Raw genomic sequence first — 20,644 nt, 5'->3', positions numbered from 1 at the left:
AATAGGTTAAGTAATATAGCCATCATGATTTCATTTTTCCACATTACAATAGCTTTATTTTTTTATTCAAGAGTGGGTTCCGCTTCTTCTGTAGATATAAAGGACTCATTCTAGGGTTATGTAAACAGGATTCTTATTTCCATGGGATTAATTAAAACATACTGAATAAAAATAGAATACACATCTATGATAATACAAAGAGATTTATTTCATTGCTATTGTTAAACTTAATATTGAACTGAAAATTCACAAAGGACTATATTATTGCAATGGGAACTGCCTGAATGAAAGGATTTACTTTTAAATCAAAGGGGGGGGGGGGGGGGGGGGGTCTCTCCAGCATTAAACACATCACACAGAAACGTGCTAGACAGAGCAAAGCTTTTATTGCAAGTTTCAGTGAAGAAAGCACTTGAGAATGACACAAAGCAACAGCCAAGGGCTGACAACCTAAAAGAGAGAAGAACAGAAGCATTCTGGGTAACAGAGTCTTTGCAACATTGAAAAAGTATTGAGGGGTGAAGGTCCAAAGGTCGTCGTTTGAAGATCAGAAAGCTAATCTCTGGAGCGGCATTGGGTTCACAGTGGCTCCTGGAATGTAAACGTTGAAGAGAGGATAGTCTAGTGGTGAGGATGCTCGACTCCCGGCCGAAAGGTTCTGGGTTAGATCTCCTAATGTCTGCAGTCTACCTGTAGTCGTCCTTGAGCAAGATGCTCCCTAGCCCCCACTTGCTCCTTAATGACATGTAGCTAAAACTTTCACTGTAAATTTCTTTGAATAAAAGAGTCTGATCGATGACTAGATACAGACAGAACCGGGACTCAACGCGGAGGGTTTGGCACCATCGACTCCTCTGGCCTAGTCTATTCTAGCCTCTCTGGTCTGGTCTTTATTCATCTTTGGGCTGCCCGGGTCTGGGGTCTCTGGTCTCCAACGTCTCCCCTGCACCTCCTCCATATCAGTGTGCTGTCGTTAAGGCATCATGAAGGAAGGGTTGGGGTTAACACGCGCCCTTTCTGCTCACCACAGAGACTCCACCCACTTCAAAGAGCTCTCGATAAATACAGCATCAAATATATATACTTTTTATATATATAGAGAGATATTTTTTAGTCAACATTTATTTATAGAATAATTAGTTTAAATAGGACAACAAAATATAGTGGGCTTGACATTTGAGTTTGGATAAGACAAAATAAGATATTTACCTCTAAAATAGCTATAATAATATTGTAATCAAGCCTTAGTCAAGCGTTATAAGTCATAATAAAAGCAATACTTGCAATATTTGGGTCAGTCAACATTTGCAGCATACCGAGGTACGTGAGGTGCAGTGTTTTAGAAATCTCTGGAAAGAAAGTTTTGGTGTCTGAACAGGTACCCACAGAACTATTGCTACTGCGCTGACTGCACAGTGCAAGCTCAAACATGCTAGCTCTACCCATGCAATCTCCAATGCGCTAGCTCCACCATGCTAGCCCGACCATGCTACGTCTACCATGCTAGCCCCACCATTCTAGCCCAACCATGCTACCTCTACCATGCTAGGGCCATCACACTAGCGCCAGTATGCAGGCTCCACAATATTAGCTCCGACACAAGCAACTAGCTCCACTAACACAACCTTTCCTTGTTGTATCTCATCAAATCGGAATCAGTAGATTTATTTTGAATGAAAGCTTGACTTAATATCCTGACTCTAATGCTGCTCTTCCATTAGCCCAAGCACAGTTAAGACCCCTGGCATGGGCTTTGGGCAGTGCAGTAGAGCAAAATCTCAAAGGCGAGTCAGTTCTCAAAGAGCTTGTCCGGGTTCCAGATTTCACTCACACAATACTTTGGAGAACTATTCTCGCTCTACTCAGATTTTGAAAGACTACTTCATTCTTCATGACCACTCTCCATCTCGTCGTAAAACCAGAACGGTTCCTTCTGTACCGGAGACAAACTACTGGTTCAAGACTCAACGCACTGCCAAGCACCAAAGGAAAACCACTAAATACATGCAATGGTCAGTCACCACCGGTTACTCCCCATTGGCACACTGAGACGACGTAGTAACCCTTAAATGCACAAGCATGAAGTCAGTGTTGTAGATAAAAGATACAAATAAAAAGTTGTTTAATTCCGAGGTCCTCAAGAGAAAATACTTCACTTATTTCATTGGAGAGGAAAGGCACTTTCTGGGGTTTTCTCTCACACCATCGCTACTAGCTAGTTTTTAATATATTAGAATTAATAATGCAGTGACAGTTCGATCTCTGCCTGTTCGAAATGGAAAACTAGCTTGACCTCCGGTAATAATACAGACATCTGAAAACTGCACTTCCTTGGGTCTTCAGGAGAACATCCGTTCAGGATGAAGTCGATCGCAACGGTTGTCGAGAAAATAGACAGACATCCATCCAAAGACTCCTTCCATTGTAGTCAGATTAAGGGTTACTAGTTCATATCCAGACACCTTCAAAAAAGGGAGAGCTTGACCTGTGGCAGTGTTATGGAATATCTGATCACTGGAGAAAAACAAACATTCAGCACCTCCTTGTAGTACCTATCTCTGGAAGGGCAAAAAAAAAAAAAAGTATTCGAAATAAAGCAGAGTACTTGCTTAAGAACTTGAAATGTCAGGCTCAACCCTCGAGCTGAAAGGTTAGCTTCAAGCTTCAACAGTCTTTGAATGGGATTTTTCTCTCTGCATGATGGGTGACCTTCCAGAAACCAGCTCGGAGCAGGAAACACATCTGATCTGTAAACATGTGTTCTGGTTCCTTAAAGATTTCAAAGACACCTCCCTGGGCACCCCTCCACCTCAAAAACCTCGTCCAATTCCCCCTCCTCCAACACACAACATTCTAGCAGTACCAGCACTGGTCCAACATCAATGGGGGTTCGGCTAGGATAGAATCTAAAGTCTCTCTGCTCTTGGTACCTAGAAGGACTTTACAAAACCAGACAGTCCATCTTGTTGGGAAACAGCATATCAAAACCCATCAGCCGCAGCCTCGGACTAGGTGTCCTCACGTAGACAAGAAAGAAAACGACTGCAACACCACAATATCTCCATAGCTCTTCTTCACCGGGTTGAAAGATGGTTATTAAGTCAACATTGTCAGTCCGGGACGGTATATTAACGCTCGCTACTATACAGACTACACAGCATAAAACACACACACACAGCAGTCTACAGCAAGACACTTACTTAAGTTAAACCAGGCAGCAGCACAACATCTTTAAGAACTTTTCTGTTACCAAAAATAAGTGGTGTGCATTACAACATTGTCTAAATGTACAAACTTACGTTTATCTGTCTATGTCAAAAGTACTTTCAGACCCTAGTGAAGTAACGGGAGGCTCAAATCGGTCAAGACCCCATGGCTCTAGACCACGCCGCCCCAGGGAAAGCACTCCTCCCTGGGAAAGCTTTCCACCATTTCTGCCCCCCCCTTGGGCCTGTATCTCCCTTCACCCTCCTCTTCCAGAGACCCAGACTCTGAGAATAGCACCATGCCTGCGATCAGTCTCCAGTGCTTATCACCAACACACACACACAAGCGCGTTTGCTTCCCCATGTGCATGATGAAACTGGCCGTTACCTAACTAAATATAGCAGCAGAATGCGGAGATATATATTTATATATATCATTATTTCATATGAGGACCGCAGCCATCACAGAGCTAAGAGGAAAACATTATAATATAGCAAAGTTCAAGGCTGTTCACCAATGGCTAGCGTGGAACCATCCTAAGATGTGTGTTTTGTCAGTTACTGGAATCAAGAATCAAAATTACTTCTAACCTCCATGTCGCTCCACCAGGCACTTAAAATATTTCCAAATATACTGCAGTAGATATATTAATAGTACTGCGGTCTTACTGCTCAAGATACACTACAGTGTTATATTACACATATATACATACACACTACTGTCATTTATCACTGCTCTTATTAAAAACATTGGCTCTCCATACGCGACATTCTAAAAACCTTGCTCTACTAGGTATTCAGCTGTATATACACACCACTATATATACACACTGATATATACTGTGATATCAAAACCCTTGATCAACTTCATGCTTCAAGGAGGAGGCTGTGCAGGAGGCAATTTCATAACATAAAAAGGGCTATTACTTAAAATAAAATATATGAGGTGTTTAAAAGCCTAACAGGGTGAAGGCTCTCATGAAATGCAATAAAGCATTTTTATATTCATAGGGAATCACACACTCCTCTCCCCAACATATCGATGGGTCATTTTCCAGAGGTCAAAAACACCATCTCTGTCACTGTTCTCTAGATTTCTTTACTGTCTCTCTACCAAAGCTCTATAAACTGTCTATGTTCTCAACCATCTTTCTTTAAACTCTCTCTGCCCTACCATCTCTCTTCAAACTGTACCATCTATTATCTTTCTCTGTTCCATCTCTATTTAAACTGCCTGTTCACTGCCTGTTGCCTCCATCTTTCTCTAAAATTGTCAATATACCATCTTTATTTAAACTGTCTCTCTGCCCTACCATCTTTCTTTAAACTGTCTCTCTGCCCTACCATCTTTCTTTAAACTGTCTCTCTGCCCTACCATCGCTCTTCAAACTGTCTCTCTCCCCTACCATCTCCAAAATATTTGTCAGGAAATTATCTTCCCAAGGGCTGTGTCTCAATTGCATGGAAGCTTCCTAAATAGGTGGCAATTAAAGGTCTTATGGTGGCATAGGGCTGTCCCAATTCAGCAGGAAACATAGGGCTTGGCTTAAAGGAAATGTCAGAATGACCCTCGGTTGGTGTAGGATCGATGTGACGCTCCCCCTCGTAGGATAGGACCAATGTGATCATCACATGATGCTAGCCGATTAGGCGGTGGGACTTAATTTACCACTTTCACAAGGTAGGGCACTACCGCGGAAGCTTCCTACTCGCATTTGAGACAGTGTTACCTCACTCCTTCAGACAGGGAATGAGAGCTAGGGTAGCAACCAAGGCAGGCGGAAATATCGTCACATTTAAATGTCATATGGGAACCGAAAGGATTGTTCTTAAAAATGGAAAAGAAACAAAAAGAAACAAATATGAAACACCTTAGAAATATAGAGAGCTGATGAAGTTGAAACCCCTCCCGATCTCCCCCAGTGTGTCACTCTACATCACCAGAGGGCCAACAACTCCCCTGTGTGGCCAGATGGGGGCATGACACCGTCTTAAATAAAAGGAGGCAGTTGAAGCCTTCAGCGTACAGGGAGTGCTGCAGCCAGGCTTTGGGGTTACATCCAGACAGAGGGAACCCAAACAGGCACATATATTATATCGCTGTCATATAAAAATAAAAACACACACAAAAAAATAAAAACTGACCAATCCAAAAGGGCTGCTGTTCAAACCGAGTTGGGCTACGGAAGAAACATGATGTGATAGCGGCTGAAGGTTAGAGAGAACGCCCTTACATCTTCAGGGGAACATGAGGAGGGGGGGGGGGGAAACTAAAATCATGATTGGCTGGTTCAGTATTGCATAAAAGTCTTTTGATATTAAAGCAGTGCTCATGTCCTCAGTCCAGAATATATCTGTGTTTGTATATGTATGTCCCTCCTTGCACAGTGTCTGGTCTGGATAGACAGGATGTAGGGGCACACACACCTCTATATACTCCAAGACTGACACGCTATGTGTGTGCATATATTACTGTGTGTGTGCGTATATTACTTGGTGTGTGTGTTTGTGTATATTACTCTCTCTGTCTGTGTGTCTGTGTGTCTGTGTTCAGGCGAAGTACATGGTCCTCAGGGTGTCATGGTGGATCTGGACCGCCTTGGCCAGCGCCTGAGGGTCCCGGCCGTTGCTCTGACCAGAGACATGGCTGCCCTCCGCACTGAAACACATTAATGAAAACAGACTTGAATACACACACACAACATTGGGCTAATTAAAAGGACAGACTGTAGATGTGAAAAAGGACTGTGGCTGATAAAGATCAGACATTAGCTGTGATAAAGGACAGACGATAGCTGTGATAAAGGACAGACAATAGCTGTGTTAAAGGACAGACAGTAGCTGTGATAAAGTACAGACGATAGCTGTGATAAAGGACAGACAGTAGCGTTGATAAAGAACTGTGACTGATAAAGGTCAGACAGTATCTGTTAAAAAGGACAGACAGTACCGTTGATAAAGGACAGACAGAAGCGTTGGTAACGGACAGACAGTAGCTGTGATAAAGGACAGACAGTAGCTGTGATAAAGGACAGACAGTAGCTGTGACAAAGGACAGACAGTAGCTGTGATAAATACAGACAGTAGCTGTGATAAAGGACAGACAGTAGCTGTGATAAATACAGACAGTAGCTGTGATAAAGGACAGACAGTAGCTGTGATAAAGATGTGGGCTGTAACTGCTAAAGGACAGACTGGAGCGTTGGTAACGGACAGACAGTAGCTGTGATAAAGGACAGACAGTAGCTGTGATAAAGGACAGACAGTAGCTGTGATAAAGGACAGGCAGTAGCTGTGATAAAGGCCAGACAGTAGCTGTGATAAAGGACAGACGATAGCTTTGATAAAGGACAGACGATAGCTGTGTTAAAGGACAGACAGTAGCTGTGATAAAGGACAGACGATAGCTGTGATAAAGGACAGACAGTAGCTGTGACAAAGGACAGACAGTAGCTGTGATAAAGAACTAAAGGACTGTAACTGTTAAAGGACAGACTGGAGCTGTGGTCCTCTCCCTCACCTGTCGTGCTCCTTGTCCACCAGGTGGTAGCGAGCGCGGAAGGCAACCAGGTGAGCGTAGTAGGCCGGCGCGGGGATGGACACAGAGCGCGTGCAGCGGACGTATGTGTGGCACAGCTGGTAGGTGAGGACCTGGAAGTCATCAGCGGTGAAGCAGTTGTCGTCCCAGAGGACGTGGTAGTGCGAGGGCCGACTGGTACCCTGGAAACAGCAGGAACAGCATTACAACATCCCCACGGGGACAATCGCCGTCAGCATGCCGAGCATCCGCATCAACTTGACCACCGTCACCTTCAACATCATCCCCACGACAACCATCTCCATCATCGTGCCGAGCTTCCCCAACGACATGACAACTGTTGCCATTGAAACCATCACCTTCGACACCATCACAATGACAACTAGCCAGCACATACCTGTATTCCGGCGTGGCTGCAGAGGTAGAAGTCAAACTCGGAGGGGTGGGTGATGTCTGTGTCTACCGTGGTGCCGGCAGGGATGTTGCCACTGCGCCCAACCTGCACACAGAGCAGCACTCAACTCAACTCAATTGTATTTGTATAGCCCTTAATCACCATTACAGTCTCAAAGGATTTCAAAACAGGCCAAATATTTATGACACTCAATCCACAAGTGTGTGTGTACGTTTGCGTGCACACACACAAAAGTGTGTGTGTGTGTGTGTGTGTGTGTGTGTGTGTGTGTGTGTGTGTGTGTGTGTGTGTGTGTGTGTGTGTGTGTGTGTGTGTGTGTGTGTGTGTGTGTGTGTGTGTGTGTGTGTGTGTGTGTGTGTGTGTGTCCGGATCTTACCCTCTCATTGCGGTCAGCACAGAAAAGGCGAGTATGATGGCGTTTCTGGACCACTATGTAGGTGATGCCGGGCTGGTAGTCCTTCTCCAGGCTGATACAGGCCTCCCGGATCGCCAGCAGCTCATAGTACAGCACCTGGAACACAGCAGTTCATAGTACAATTAAAAAATGAGTACAATTCACAATCATGGCCGACAGTATCCCAATGCAGCAGTTAAGTAGACTCCCGCAGACTCCAAACTCCAGCACGGACCTGTCTGAACTGTCCCTCGGACACCCCGTCCCGGTAGAAGATGATCCTGGTGGGCTTGTAGCGGGTCGACTTGTAGAACTGGATCAGGAGCTCTCGCACCATAGAGGACAGGTCCTGGATCACCTCCTGCCTGGGCCTCTGGACCCGCACTGTAGCGCAGTACCTGCTGGGGTGGGCGTCCATACTGCCTACCACCTGGGGAGCAGTTCCAAAAAGACAACATGGTTTAGTCCTCCGGTGCTGACATGGAGAGGGCTGCTCGACTGTGGACTGCAAAGACAGAGACTGAGGTGGTTGGACTTTGTTGCTGCCTTCTGTGCCAGAGGAGCTAATATAATAATAATAAAAATATGTTTATTTTATATAGCGCCTTTCTCACACTCAAGGTCCCTTTGCAGATTCATGAGCCCACACGGAGCAAGACAGCACAACAAGAAGTACAAGCACACAAATACAAATAAATAATATTGGGGTCTGGGTACGGTACACACCAGTATCATATACTGTTAATGTATCGTAATGCATGTAAACCATGTGAGTCCCACATGACACATTAGGTTAGCCAGTTCACTCACCGCTGCAATGGAGGGCTTCTTGCCGTCCCCAGCAGGGGGATGTGTGACGTCGGCTCCCAGGAAGATAACAGGCTGCTGGAACACTGAGGGCCTGCAAGACACACAACAACATCACAACCTGCGTGCTAACTGAGTTAGCATAATACTAGCAGAGTTACAACCCCCATGCCAACATACTGAGCAGGAAGCTAGCTGAACTAGGAGTTAAAACCTGCATGCTAACTGGGTTAGCAAGAGACTAGCCGAGTGCTAACATAGTTACAATCATCGTCGCAGAAACTCCATGCTAACAGACAGAACACAATGCTATCTGTACGACGAGCAATAAATGAGTTGGCATGATGCTAGCTTAACCTCCATTAGAGGCTACTGACCGTTGGTGAGGGACCAGGATGTTGTTGATTCCTCCCAGCTTGACGTTGATCTTGAGGCAGAGGTTGGACAGCGTCTGGGGAGACGTCTTCACCACGTTCTTCACCTGGACACACTGAGTGGCCATGCCCAGCAGGGTGTCTCCCACACGCTTCACCTCCGCTACACACAAACACACACTTCATTTACTATACTCTCCAGAAAAGACTAAGCTAAGCCTGACCACAGGTTATTTCTGAACAGACTAGTCAGACTAGTTTCTGGTGCTACCGACTGTAGACAGGGTTCTTTTAAGTCTTGTTTAGAGGTGGTTTATGACTGTAGATGGGCGTCTTTCTAGATTAGTTTGAGTGGATTTCTGACTGTGGACAGGGGTCTTTGTAGACTGGATTAGAGGTATCTTGGCCTTTCTAGACTAGTATGATGTGGTTTCTGACCATAGACGGGGGTCTTCCCAGGCAGGATGACGATGATGAGCTGCAGGCCGGCGTAGGTGTTCTTCAGGTGTCTGAACATGGGCTCCACACTGTCCGCTCCCTGGGCGTATTTACAGAAGCACGGCTGGCCCTGGATGGGCATCCCAGCGTCCTTAGAGATCTTACGCAGCTGGTCCGTGAAGCCCCTGCAGCAGAAGCCAGCTACTTCAAATACTATACTACTGTTATTATTCAGTATTTTCAGTTTCCATCAATCTCATGAAAAACTCATTACTTAAGTGCTATACTTAATTAACACTTGCTTAACCTAGGTTATTTTATACTATACAACGCCTCAAATACTAAAATATTTACACTTATACTTAAACTACACATCATTCCTCAAACTGGTTTAATCAGCAACAAGTATGAAATGAGGAGTGGAGTGTAGAAGAGAGGAGGAGAGGATTGTAGAGGAGGGAGGAGGGGAGGATTATAGAGGAGAGAGGAGGGGAGGATTGTAGAGGAGAGAGGAGGAGAGGAGAGGATTGTAGATGAGAGAGGAGGAGAGGAGAGGATTGTAGATGAGAGAGGAGGAGAGGAGAGGATAGTAGAGGAGGGAGGAGAGGTTTGTAGAGGAGAGGAGGAGAGGTTTGTAGAGGAGAGAGGAGGGGAGGATTGTAGAGGAGAGATGAGGAGAGGATTGTAGAGGAGAGAGGAGGAGAGGTTTGTAGAGGAGAGAGGAGGAGAGGATTGTAGAGGAGAGAGGAGGAGAGGACTGTAGAGGAGAGAGGAGGAGAGGATTGTAGAGGAGGGAGGAGGAGAGCATTGTAGAGGAGGGAGGAGGAGAGGATTGTAGAGGAGAGATGAGGAGAGGATTGTAAAGGAGAGAGGAGGAGAGGATTGTAGAGGAGAGAGGAGGAGAGGATTGTAGAGGAGGGAGGAGGAGAGGATTGTAGAGGAGGGAGGAGGAGAGGATTGTAGAGGAGGGAGGAGGAGAGGAGAGGATTGTAGAGGAGGGAGGAGGAGAGGATTGTAGAGGAGGGAGGAGGAGAGGAGAGGATTGTAGAGGAGGGAGGAGGAGAGGATTGCAGAGGAGAGAGGAGGAGAGGTTTGTAGAGGAGAGAGGAGGAGAGGATTGTAGAGGATTGTAGAGGAGGGAGGAGGGGAGGTTTGTAGAGGAGGGAGGAGTAGAGGAGAGAGGAGGAGAGGATTGTAGAGGAGAGGAAAGGATTGTAGATGAGAGAGGAGGAGAGGATTGTAGAGGAGGAGAGGATTGTAGAGGAGAGAGGAGGAGAGGATTGTAGAGGAGGGAGGAGGAGAGGATTGTAGAGGAGAGAGGAGGAGAGGATTGTAGAGGAGAGAGGAGGAGAGGTTTGTAGAGGAGGGAGGAGGAGAGGATTGTAGAGGAGAGAGGAGGAGAGGAGAGGATTGTAGAGGAGGGAGGAGGATCGGATTGTAGAGGGGAGGAGGGGAGGATTGTAGAGGAGAGAGGAGGAGAGGTTTGTAAAGGAGAGAGGAGGAGAGGATTGTTTAGGAGAGAGGAGGAGAGGTTTGTAGAGGAGAGAGGAGGAGAGGATTGTAGAGGAGAGAGGAGGAGAGGATTGTAGAGGAGAGAGGAGGAGAGGTTTGTAGAGGAGAGAGGAGGAGAGGATTGTAGAGGAGAGAGGAGGAGAGGATTGTAGAGGAGGGAGGAGGGGAGGAGAGGATTGTAGAGGATGGAGGAGGAGAGGAGAGGATTGAAGAGGAGAGAGGAGGAGAGGTTTGTAGAGGAGAGAGGAGGAGAGGATTGTAGAGGAGAGACGAGGTGGCTCCATACTTGAGGATCTCCTCTCTGCACTGTCTCTGCGTGGCAAAACAGGCGATGGCCCACATCTTGACCTCCACCCCGGTGTGGAACTGTTTCCCCCGCATGTCCCACACGCCCTGGCTGGGGGTCGCCACCGTACGGCTCTGAAACCACAGACACCGCAGGCGTGTCACACACACACAGCAATACTTGCACACACACACACACACACACAACATCCACACGACACTGCAGTAATGCCCCCCCCACACACACACACACACACACACACACACACACACACCATCCGCACACACCGCAGTCTTATCACATACATACCAATGCTAAACACATACATAAACACAAATGCTGACACAGACACACTCACACTCCAGGGATATCCCCCCCCAATATACAGACACACAAATACTCACCCACACAGACACCAGTCATATCTTTACACCCACACAAATGCTAACACAGACACACCACAAAATGATATCACATACATACTGACACACCAATACAGACACGACTGGAGACAGATGTGCCTATGCAGCATACTGCATCCTATCTCACACACTGATACCAACATTTGTTTACAACCAGAAAAACTTACTTCCTGAGGGGACACACACACACACACACACACACACACACACACACACACACACACACACACACACACACACACACACACACACACACACACACACACAATGTAGCATGGAGGCTCGGTTAACATTTGTATGCAAAACAAGTCACAAACAAAACATACTCAAAACAACAATATTATACAGCTTTAAGTTAACAAACAACTTGATTTGATCAGAACCCATTTTTTACTACAACATGCTAATATGATAAAGATAATATTGACTTGATAACAACAGACAAGCATACAGATAGATAGACAGAAAAACATCTGTAGGAACTGGGTAGGCAGTTAGTCAGAGTGACAGGTGTCAGTACCAGGAAGACGGACAGACACATGTAGGTACCAGGTAGTCAGCCAGGGAGGTAGACAGACAGGTGTAAGTACTAGGTAGACAGGCCGACACATGTCGGCACCAGATAGTCAGACAGAGAGGTGGACAGACATACAGGTTTAAGTCCCAGGTAGACAGACAGGTAGACAGACTGACAGGTGTAAGTACCAGGTAGACAGACAGACACATGTAGGTACCAGGTAGTCAGATAGACAGGTAAACGGTCTGACAGCTGTAAGTAACAGATAGACAGACAGACACATGTAGGTTCTAGGCAGTCAGGCAAACAGGTAGACAGACAGACAGGTGTAGGCACCAGGTAGACAGACAGACACATGTAGGTACCACGTAGTCAGATAGACAGGTAAACGGTCTGACAGCTGTAAGTACCAGATAGACAGACAGACACATGTAGGTTCCAGGCAGTAAGGCATACAGGTAGACAGGTAGACAGACAGACAGACAGGTGTAGGTACCAGGTAGTTTTCTGTGCTCACCCGACCTCCATACTGCAGCATGGGTGGGGGAAGCACGCGTCCCGTCACCTGGGACATCTCGTCCCGCACCTTGAACCTGAACTCCTGCACAAAGGGGTCCGCCTCGTAGTTTGCGCTGCGCACCTGAGGGGAGAACCAGGGGAGAACCAGGGGGCCAGGGCCTTTGGATGAGACACCTTGGTCTACACATCTGCTCATGGTTTATCATTAGTAGTGAGGGCATTCCTGTGAAATACTATACCCAATACTTTCCTGGTACCAGGTTTTACCAGCTTTTTATGTAGAGAAGAGGAGTCGTATGGCAAGAAGTTTAACACAAATTCTGTCAACATTTTTAACCAACCACCTTTCAGTGTGTCGTATCTTATAATTCCTTAAATGAGACATTATAGAGCAAATGGTGGGGGGCAAAGGAGAACAGAGAGAGAAAGAAAGAAAGAAAGAAAGAAAGAAAGAAAGAAAGAAAGAAAGAAAGAAAGAAAGAAAGAAAGAAAGAGTAAGACCCCACCCGTCCACTAGGGGGGGGGGTGGTCTCCACTACTCACCAGCCGGCTGATCTCTTCCTGTCGATCGGGGGCAGAGCGAGCCGTGGCCTTGATCATCGTCGAGGTCTGGTTATCAGTCAGCTTCTTGATGCAGCGCTGGCCTGCTACAATGTTACACACCTGAGGATACAACAACACACCTGTTACACCTGCTACAATGTTACACACCTGAGGACACAATAACACACCTGTAACACCTGCTACAATGTTACACACCTGAGGACACAACAACACACCTGTAACCCCTGCTACAATGTTAAACACCGGAGGACAGAACAACACACCTGTCACACCTGCTACTATGTTACACACAACAACACACCTTTAACACCAGCTACAATGTTAAACAACTGGAGACGCACCATTAATACCCAGTTATGAGCCTAACCCACAAACTAGTTATGAAGCTAGTTTAAACCCTTAGTTAACTTAAACCTTAGTACTGGAAGTAGTTAGTGGGGGTTGGGGGGAAAGGGTTGGATGGTACTCTTACCTCCAGGGGCAGGTAGGTGTGTTTCTGCTCCTGGCCCACCTGTAGACAGGGCAGGTGGGGGTACTTCAGCTGCAGGCTGTACTTGTCTTTGAAGTACTGCGCCACCGTGCGCTCCACCGTCTGGCCATTCTCTAGCTGCAGGGGGAAGCTAAGACAAGGGAGAGGCGTTAGCAGAATGGTCTGGGTTCAACTTCCATCTAGATAGACAGTGGGGTGTCTGGGTTTAACTCCCGTCTAGATAGACAGTGGGGTGTCTGGGTTTAACTCCCGTCTAGATTGACAGTGGGGTGTCTGGGTTTAACTCCCGTCTAGATTGACAGTGGGGTGTCGGGGTTTAACTCCCGTCTAGATTGACAGTGGGGTGTCTGGGTTTAACTCCCGTCTAGATTGACAGTGGGGTGTCTGGGTTTAACTCCCGTCTAGATTGACAGTGGGGTGTCAGGGTTTAACTCCCGTCTAGATTGACAGTGGGGTGTCTGGGTTTAACTCCCGTCTAGATTGACAGCAGGTGGGTCAGAGGGTAACTGCTTATTATGATGTGGAAGCGTAGGGAGAGTTCTCTGATATACTATTGCTATTTCAGCAGACTCTTTTTTCCAAAGCGACGTACGAGATCAGACACAGCTCGTAAAGCAGCAAGAGGGGATATGGCTAAACAATGCCTACAGGTAGATGGTGGACATCAGGGATTGAACCCAGGACCATTTAGCAGGGAGTCAACCACCCTAACCACTAAACTATCCTTTTTTACACGTTTCGTCCTTCTCAAACCGCTTTTCTCAGATGTCTTGAAATGGAAAATAAAAGCGAGACTGTCTCTTTAAATGATTACTCATAGTATTAGAATTTATTTCCTGGAAGCATGACACATTGCCAGATGAGAAGTACGGTGAGTGCAGCGTAGAGAGGTAAAAGAACCCTTACATCTAAACGTAGCCCTGATGAGATGCTAAGCAACAAGCTAACACATGACTCACTTTTGCTTATGGTGAATTGGTGTAAATGTGGTCGGTCTCTCGCTGCGCACACACACACACACACACACACACACACACACACAGACACAGACTCACGTCTGGTGGCTGGCTGGGCGGCGAGTGACGTTACACACACGGTACTTCCTCCTCATTGTCCCACAGTGGGTCACCTCTACCTTAAGACCTGGAGAGACAGAGAGACAGTCACCATTGCAGTACTAAAAAAACAAAAAATGCACATACAACCTGCACAAAACTCCACAATACAAATTCTGTATTTTTTTGGGAGATTACATTTAACATACATAGGAGATGGACTTGGAGACAGAGAAAGTGAACAGAGCGACGACAAAACACACGCCAACATATAGACAAATATACACACATACATCACAGACATATATACACAGTAATGACAAGTATACACAGACACACAGGTACGCAGCAGTGACCTTTGATCTCCTTGGTGAACTTGACCCGGTGGGAGTCTGTGAGAGGGCGGGGCTGCTCATCGATGTTGTGGATGTCCAGAACCTCACACATGAACCTGACCACCTGCTGGGCCTTGTAGAACGCCGTGGCAGACACTACACACATACAAAAACATAGATTAACACATTTCAATATTAATACTCCCAAAAATAGATGTTTTCATATCGTTAGAATGTATATAAAAATATATAAATAAATATGAAACTAACATGGTGTTCTTATAGAGAATAATAGGAATATAGATCTTCCATCTTGTTTATTTAATTGTTAGAGCGCATCTTCATAAAACATTCTCTTTGAGTGTTAAGGAATTTGGTATAGTGTAACAGCTAAAATTATTTATTTATATCTAGAAAAGACCTCTGAACGATTGTCTGATTGGATTTTATGTGAAGGTTGTAGCACCCTGTGTAACACGGCAAGTCGAGAAGTGACATCCTCTTTTGGTTTACCCCAATGCTTATAGTGCGTTTGCATATAGTTTGCATCATTGTTTAAACGTTGACCTGCTATTAACAGACACTCTTCATTTACTACTTTGGGCGAGAGATGAATACAAGAGAGATTTAGTGTGCGATAGGAGAGAGGACTGATAGAAAGAGTATGATGGATAGAGAGACAGAGATAGAGACTAATGGAGGGTGAGAAAGCGGGAGAGTCTTTCTTCGACATATACCGTCACACACACCCGTCTCCACGGTAATAGCTGGCCCCCATATAGCCAACGACCAACGTCCCACAACTCTAATATGACCTCTGTCTCTCTCTCTCTCTTCAGATTATGTATTTAATGATCAATGATGCCTTAATTGATCAGGTGGTGTATCTATTGAACAGGTGACCAGGCGATGTATTTGTTAATGAGGTATTTGTTGATCAGTGGACCTCACCATCGATGTTGAGCATCATCTTCCACATGGCGGGGCGGACAGACTGATGGAAGCCGAACCACACCTCTCTCCCCCCGCCCAGCGGGTGGTCATAACCTTCTGGAGGGGAGAAGAACGAACGGCCCACGGGGGTGTACCTGCGCGCACACACACACACACACACACACACACACACACACACACACACACACACACACACACACACACACACACACACACACACACACACACACACACACACACACACACACACACACACACACACACACACACACGGTTTTATCAACAGAAGGAACTTTTAGGACCAAACAAAGAGAAGTGACCTTAATACCCAGAACCCATCAGTCTCCTCTGGTGCTCATCTTGGTCACACCGGCATGGACCATGATACACAGAGTCCCTCACTGAGGAATAGAGAGCTGTGTGGTGTTGACAGGTCTTTGCTGGCGGATAAAGACACACTACAGGGGAGGAGGCAAGGTAGGCTTTGGAGTAACACTGGGTCTTTTTTTCTTTGAGATCAGAGACCTCACATTGGATTTATGATGGAAATTGATGCCATGGGTGAGGATAAAAGTTCTGGGCTAAGCAAGGCTTAAGATATTATTAGGAAAGGGTCAGCATCAAAGCAACATCACAAATACGTGTTCACAAGGAGCGTCTAAATATATCAGGCTTGGTGGCAATATCCCTTGGGTCCTTTTCAAAAAGTTTAACAGAGTTTATGGTTTTAGTACCAAGGCAGCAGTAACCAGGTAACCTAATGAGGTCACCTAACCAGGAAGTGGACAGGAAGGTAACAAGGAAGTAAACAGGAATCATACCCAGGAGGTAAAACACAGGAAGTAAACCGTTGGGTAAACAAGAAGTAATGACTAAATCAGGAAGTGAGCAAGAAGCAAACATCAGTCCGTAAAAGATTACAACTTACTTGATGGAGGGCAGGTGTCTGAGCACCACGTCGACGGCATGAACAGGGTTGGTGCTGATGGGCTTGTCCAGCTCCAGGGGGTCTGGGGTCCCGTGGCCCGACAGCACATCGTGCAATGTGTGCCAACTTACGTTGGAGACCAACTTAATGGACACCTTGAAGGGGCGGTCTTTCCCCCCTTCCCCTGGTAGAGTGACGTCCAGGTCCACCTGCAACGGGAGGAACGAGGTCACAGACGATGTAAGGAGTGTGGGAGTGTGGGAGTGATTGAACGTGAGAGTGATTGAGTGAGTGAGTCTCTCACCCCGGCTGCTGCTAGAGGTAGTGGGTTAGCCGTGTACAGGCTCCTCTTCCCATCGTAGACCGGCCTCCGGTCCCCGAAGATGGTCACCTTGAAGTGCTTCACCATAGAGTCGACCACCTCCCTGCACAGCAAAGGGACCGCTTCGTTAAAAGCTCTCATTTAGTCCTTAATCTGACGTGTTCTGTAGACTGTAATCTAGTATGCAATGCTATAAAATCTATTCTTCATCTCGTCTTCAGCAGATTCTGCATTCTTGTCTCCAATCTAGTCCGTCTTCTGTTTAGTAATGTAGTGAATAACCTAGTCAGTAATCTGTTTAGTAATCTAGTTTGAAATTTAATGTTCGATATACTGTAGTCTGTAAAATGGTATTTCATAACTTTTGTTATCTAGTATATAACCCAATCAGAAAACTGGTTACTAATCAAATATTTAATCTGGTCTTTAGCATAGTCTGTAACATAGTCTGGAATATAGTCTGTTAGCTAGTATCTGGTCTGTGATCTAGTCACTTAGCAGCAGCTATCTAAGCTCACCCATGTAGAAAAACACCATAACATTAGCCTCTACGCATCTCTGCGGTAGGTACTGGCTAGCGGTTGGCCATTTGAAATATATGCATCATTTTAGCCTGTATGTATGTGAGCGGTAGCGACAGGCTACCTGTTGACCCTGCGAGGACACTTCTCAGGTGTGATGTCCACCTGGTACAGGTAGACGTCCATCTGGGGGATGTCCACCTGGAAGCAGTTAGCCAGGAGCCTGATGGGCTTCCCTGCTGAGCCGAAGCCCGGGCGCCTGGGCACCTGGAACAGAGCCTGGGCCTCCACCGCTACCGTTGCTGGGGGGGTGGGGAAATAAGAGACAGAGATGGAGACAGAGAGAAGAGAGAGAGAGAGTGAGAAGATTGGATTCTAAGAAACCATTAATAATTGTTTAATTGTTTTGTTTTACTCTGCGGTACATCTCTAAATCCTGGAACTCCTCACTACTTCTTTTCTTTTACAATTAAATTGAAAAAGGGTATTTTAGATGGCACCTTTTAAAAAGGAAGTGACACACAACAACATTAACTTTCTAAATGTGTGAGGGGAAAACCACTTGCAGCCAACTGAATGTGTCACACCCCTCCAGGCCCCCTTCCCCAACAAAGGGACAGGTTCAAAGCAAGACACGCATGTGATTCACTACATGCGTGGGATGAGGGGGGTTTAGGGCCACGTGGAGGGGAATACAGCATAGAAAAATATGCCAGTAATAAAACCCCCGTTACTTGTTTCTCTCTCGCTTAGGGTAATATCTCTCACTAATGCTCTCTCTCTGTCTCTATCTGTAGTCTGTTTATCATAGTCGTTGCTGATGTTCTGAGAAATATATAAGATCGTTATAAATCGTTTCTTCAGCAACATCTGTCCAACGACATGAGACACTGGGAACAGCAACAGGTGTATGATGACATCACATCCTGTAATGTTAACGTTTTCGGAAGGGTGGGAAAGTGCAGAACAACAAACACAACAGACAGACTAAGGGGTTGTCGTGGCAACCACTGGCGGGAATCCCTGGGTTTCTGAATGGCAGACTCAACAGTGGTGTTCAAAGTGCTTCCTTATTCCTGATCCAACCCCTATAGTAAATAGAAATGTATTCCTATTATAACATGTTAAATGCTGACACACACAGCAACCATGCAGGAACACCCAGCGACACAAGGTTTCACTGGGACTCAACATGTTGCATGATGTAGCCAGTGGGTTGGTGAAATAAGTTCTTCCCTCATACAGCCTGAAAACAGCTAAGGGCTAGGGTTACCTGATCCAATCGGTCATAACCAACTTAAGCTACATGGACGAAACAGCACCCAACATCACTCTATATCCTGTCCATATCAATACATTTAATTATTGAAAAGGTTAAAATGTTTAAGCGCAGAGTAGCGATGACTAGCAAAGTTTCACTTTGATTGAGATTTCCATCACGTAACAAGGGAAGTAAATAAGTACTGTAGACCTACTTGTAAGAAAGCAAGTAGATGGTTGTAGGTAGCCTACTGACAACCACCAAACCTCCCTACTGACAACATAAACAGCCCGGTGGCTCCCTAGTAGCTGTCAAACACACGAGGAGACCTTACGGTCAACTTATAACAATTTGACATTATGTGCGATAGACAACATATTTGTAAGACTTGGTGAGTCCGTAGCAGGTAAAAACAAACCACAAAACCATAGATAGCTCTATAAATCCACAGAAGGTCTACATACAGGAGGACATGTGAACAAGTTGTAATCCGGACAAATAATAATGCAATTCATATTCAAGTTATTGTACTGAACGTCCACTCGACAACAGTTTACCTGTTGTTCCGGTGTCCATTCATGAGGTCAGTGCCCCGGTCTCTGCCGGGACCTAAGCGGTCTGAAGCTGGGAACTCGTCCTCCGTAAGGTCCGCTGTCTCCCACGGCGATGGGCCGTGTCCTGGCGGGGCGTCCTGGCCCTCCGACCACACTCGTGCTGACTGTCACACCGGGCTCTACTGCACTCCGTCACCGGGACTCCTATTTATCGGGCTCTATGGTGTCGCCGTGTCGGCATAGCCGTGTTTTAACGCTCAGTGAACACAAGCTACACTTTGTTAGCCATGTCTGCTAGCTCGGTAGCCAGGCGTTGGGGGTGGGGGGTGGGGAAAGTGACTAAAACCAAATTCTATAAGAAACAAATCAGACGACACTCGCCGTCAACAAACCGTAAGAACAGCGTCCTCACATTCCCCAGACAATCCTGGAACTTGACAGTGGTTACACAGACATGCTGGTACTCCAAAACCCGGGTTAGAAACCGGGTTATAGCGATATGTTAGGCTAGTAGGTGCCGAATAGTTTGAAGTTGTAGCGACAAAACCGCTCCTATCGCGATATGGGGAAGCTGTCACGACCCCAAGCTCATAGGGAAGCGGATTCCGATGACGCTGGAAGTCCTGAACGCGTCCAAAACATCCCGGATTGCACGGTCTAGGTTAAGATTCAGTCTAAATTCAGGTTGCGAGTTAAATCCCTCCTTGCTGAGTTATCGGTGGTTCCAGTCCAGCTGACATATCAACTCTCTGGACTCCAGCTGCTGTCTAAATATGGTCATATTTCCTCTTCTGACAGCGATGGGAAGAGGCGGGGCACTGGCGTCTGACGTCGTTCGTATCCACTCCTCCCACGTTAAATCGATATTAATCAATTCATTGTTTTGTAAATAATTATATATAATACGTTGGCATATAAGCATACAGTAATCTACTATTGTTGACCGACCATGATCAATTATTATTCGTCCTGTTGTCAAAAAAGATAAACAAATATTAACCTTTCAATCTAATGAACATATTTGCTTCATATCATTAACAATAATCATAAAAATATATTAACAAACTATAGTAACAAGTTCTAAATCAACAAGTTAATTAAAAACTCAATAAAACAAGGCAGGATTCATATAAAAATCACATTTTATTTTCTTTGAAAAATAACCATTCCCAACAGATATAGCCTCATAATATTATTATTACAGACACAGAGTGGCCAGGTAGGCTGCTGTG

General features: G+C 45.8%; 1 protein-coding gene across 2 annotated transcripts; it reads right to left on the bottom strand.

Moving 5' to 3' along the window:
• Positions 1 to 373: 373 nt before the first annotated feature.
• ago3a (argonaute RISC catalytic component 3a) lies at positions 374 to 20,167 on the bottom strand. 2 transcript variants are annotated; one of them, XM_079747453.1, is made up of 19 exons: positions 19,416 to 20,167; positions 17,722 to 17,899; positions 17,059 to 17,179; positions 16,755 to 16,963; positions 15,824 to 15,960; positions 14,894 to 15,028; positions 14,538 to 14,625; positions 13,465 to 13,612; positions 12,972 to 13,091; positions 12,406 to 12,549; positions 10,971 to 11,104; positions 9,173 to 9,357; positions 8,738 to 8,897; positions 8,364 to 8,454; positions 7,789 to 7,983; positions 7,536 to 7,670; positions 7,142 to 7,243; positions 6,727 to 6,926; positions 374 to 5,865 (listed from the first exon to the last, which is right to left on the bottom strand). In XM_079747453.1, exons 1-19 carry the CDS (start codon positions 19,432 to 19,434, stop codon positions 5,757 to 5,759), a joined length of 2,610 nt encoding a protein of 869 aa, XP_079603579.1. In that variant the 5' UTR covers positions 19,435 to 20,167; the 3' UTR covers positions 374 to 5,756. The 2 variants fall into 2 exon arrangements, with proteins under 2 accessions (XP_079603579.1, XP_079603580.1); XM_079747454.1 differs by having other exon boundaries at positions 12,427 to 12,549.
• Between the last annotated feature and the right edge of the window lie 477 nt (positions 20,168 to 20,644).

Source organism: Pollachius pollachius (genome assembly GCF_949987615.1).
Source record: "Pollachius pollachius genome assembly, chromosome: 1".
In the NCBI taxonomy this organism is placed as follows: Eukaryota; Metazoa; Chordata; class Actinopteri; order Gadiformes; family Gadidae; genus Pollachius; species Pollachius pollachius.
Note: the sequence above shows the minus strand (reverse complement) of the source record. Positions and strands in the feature narration are given on the sequence as shown.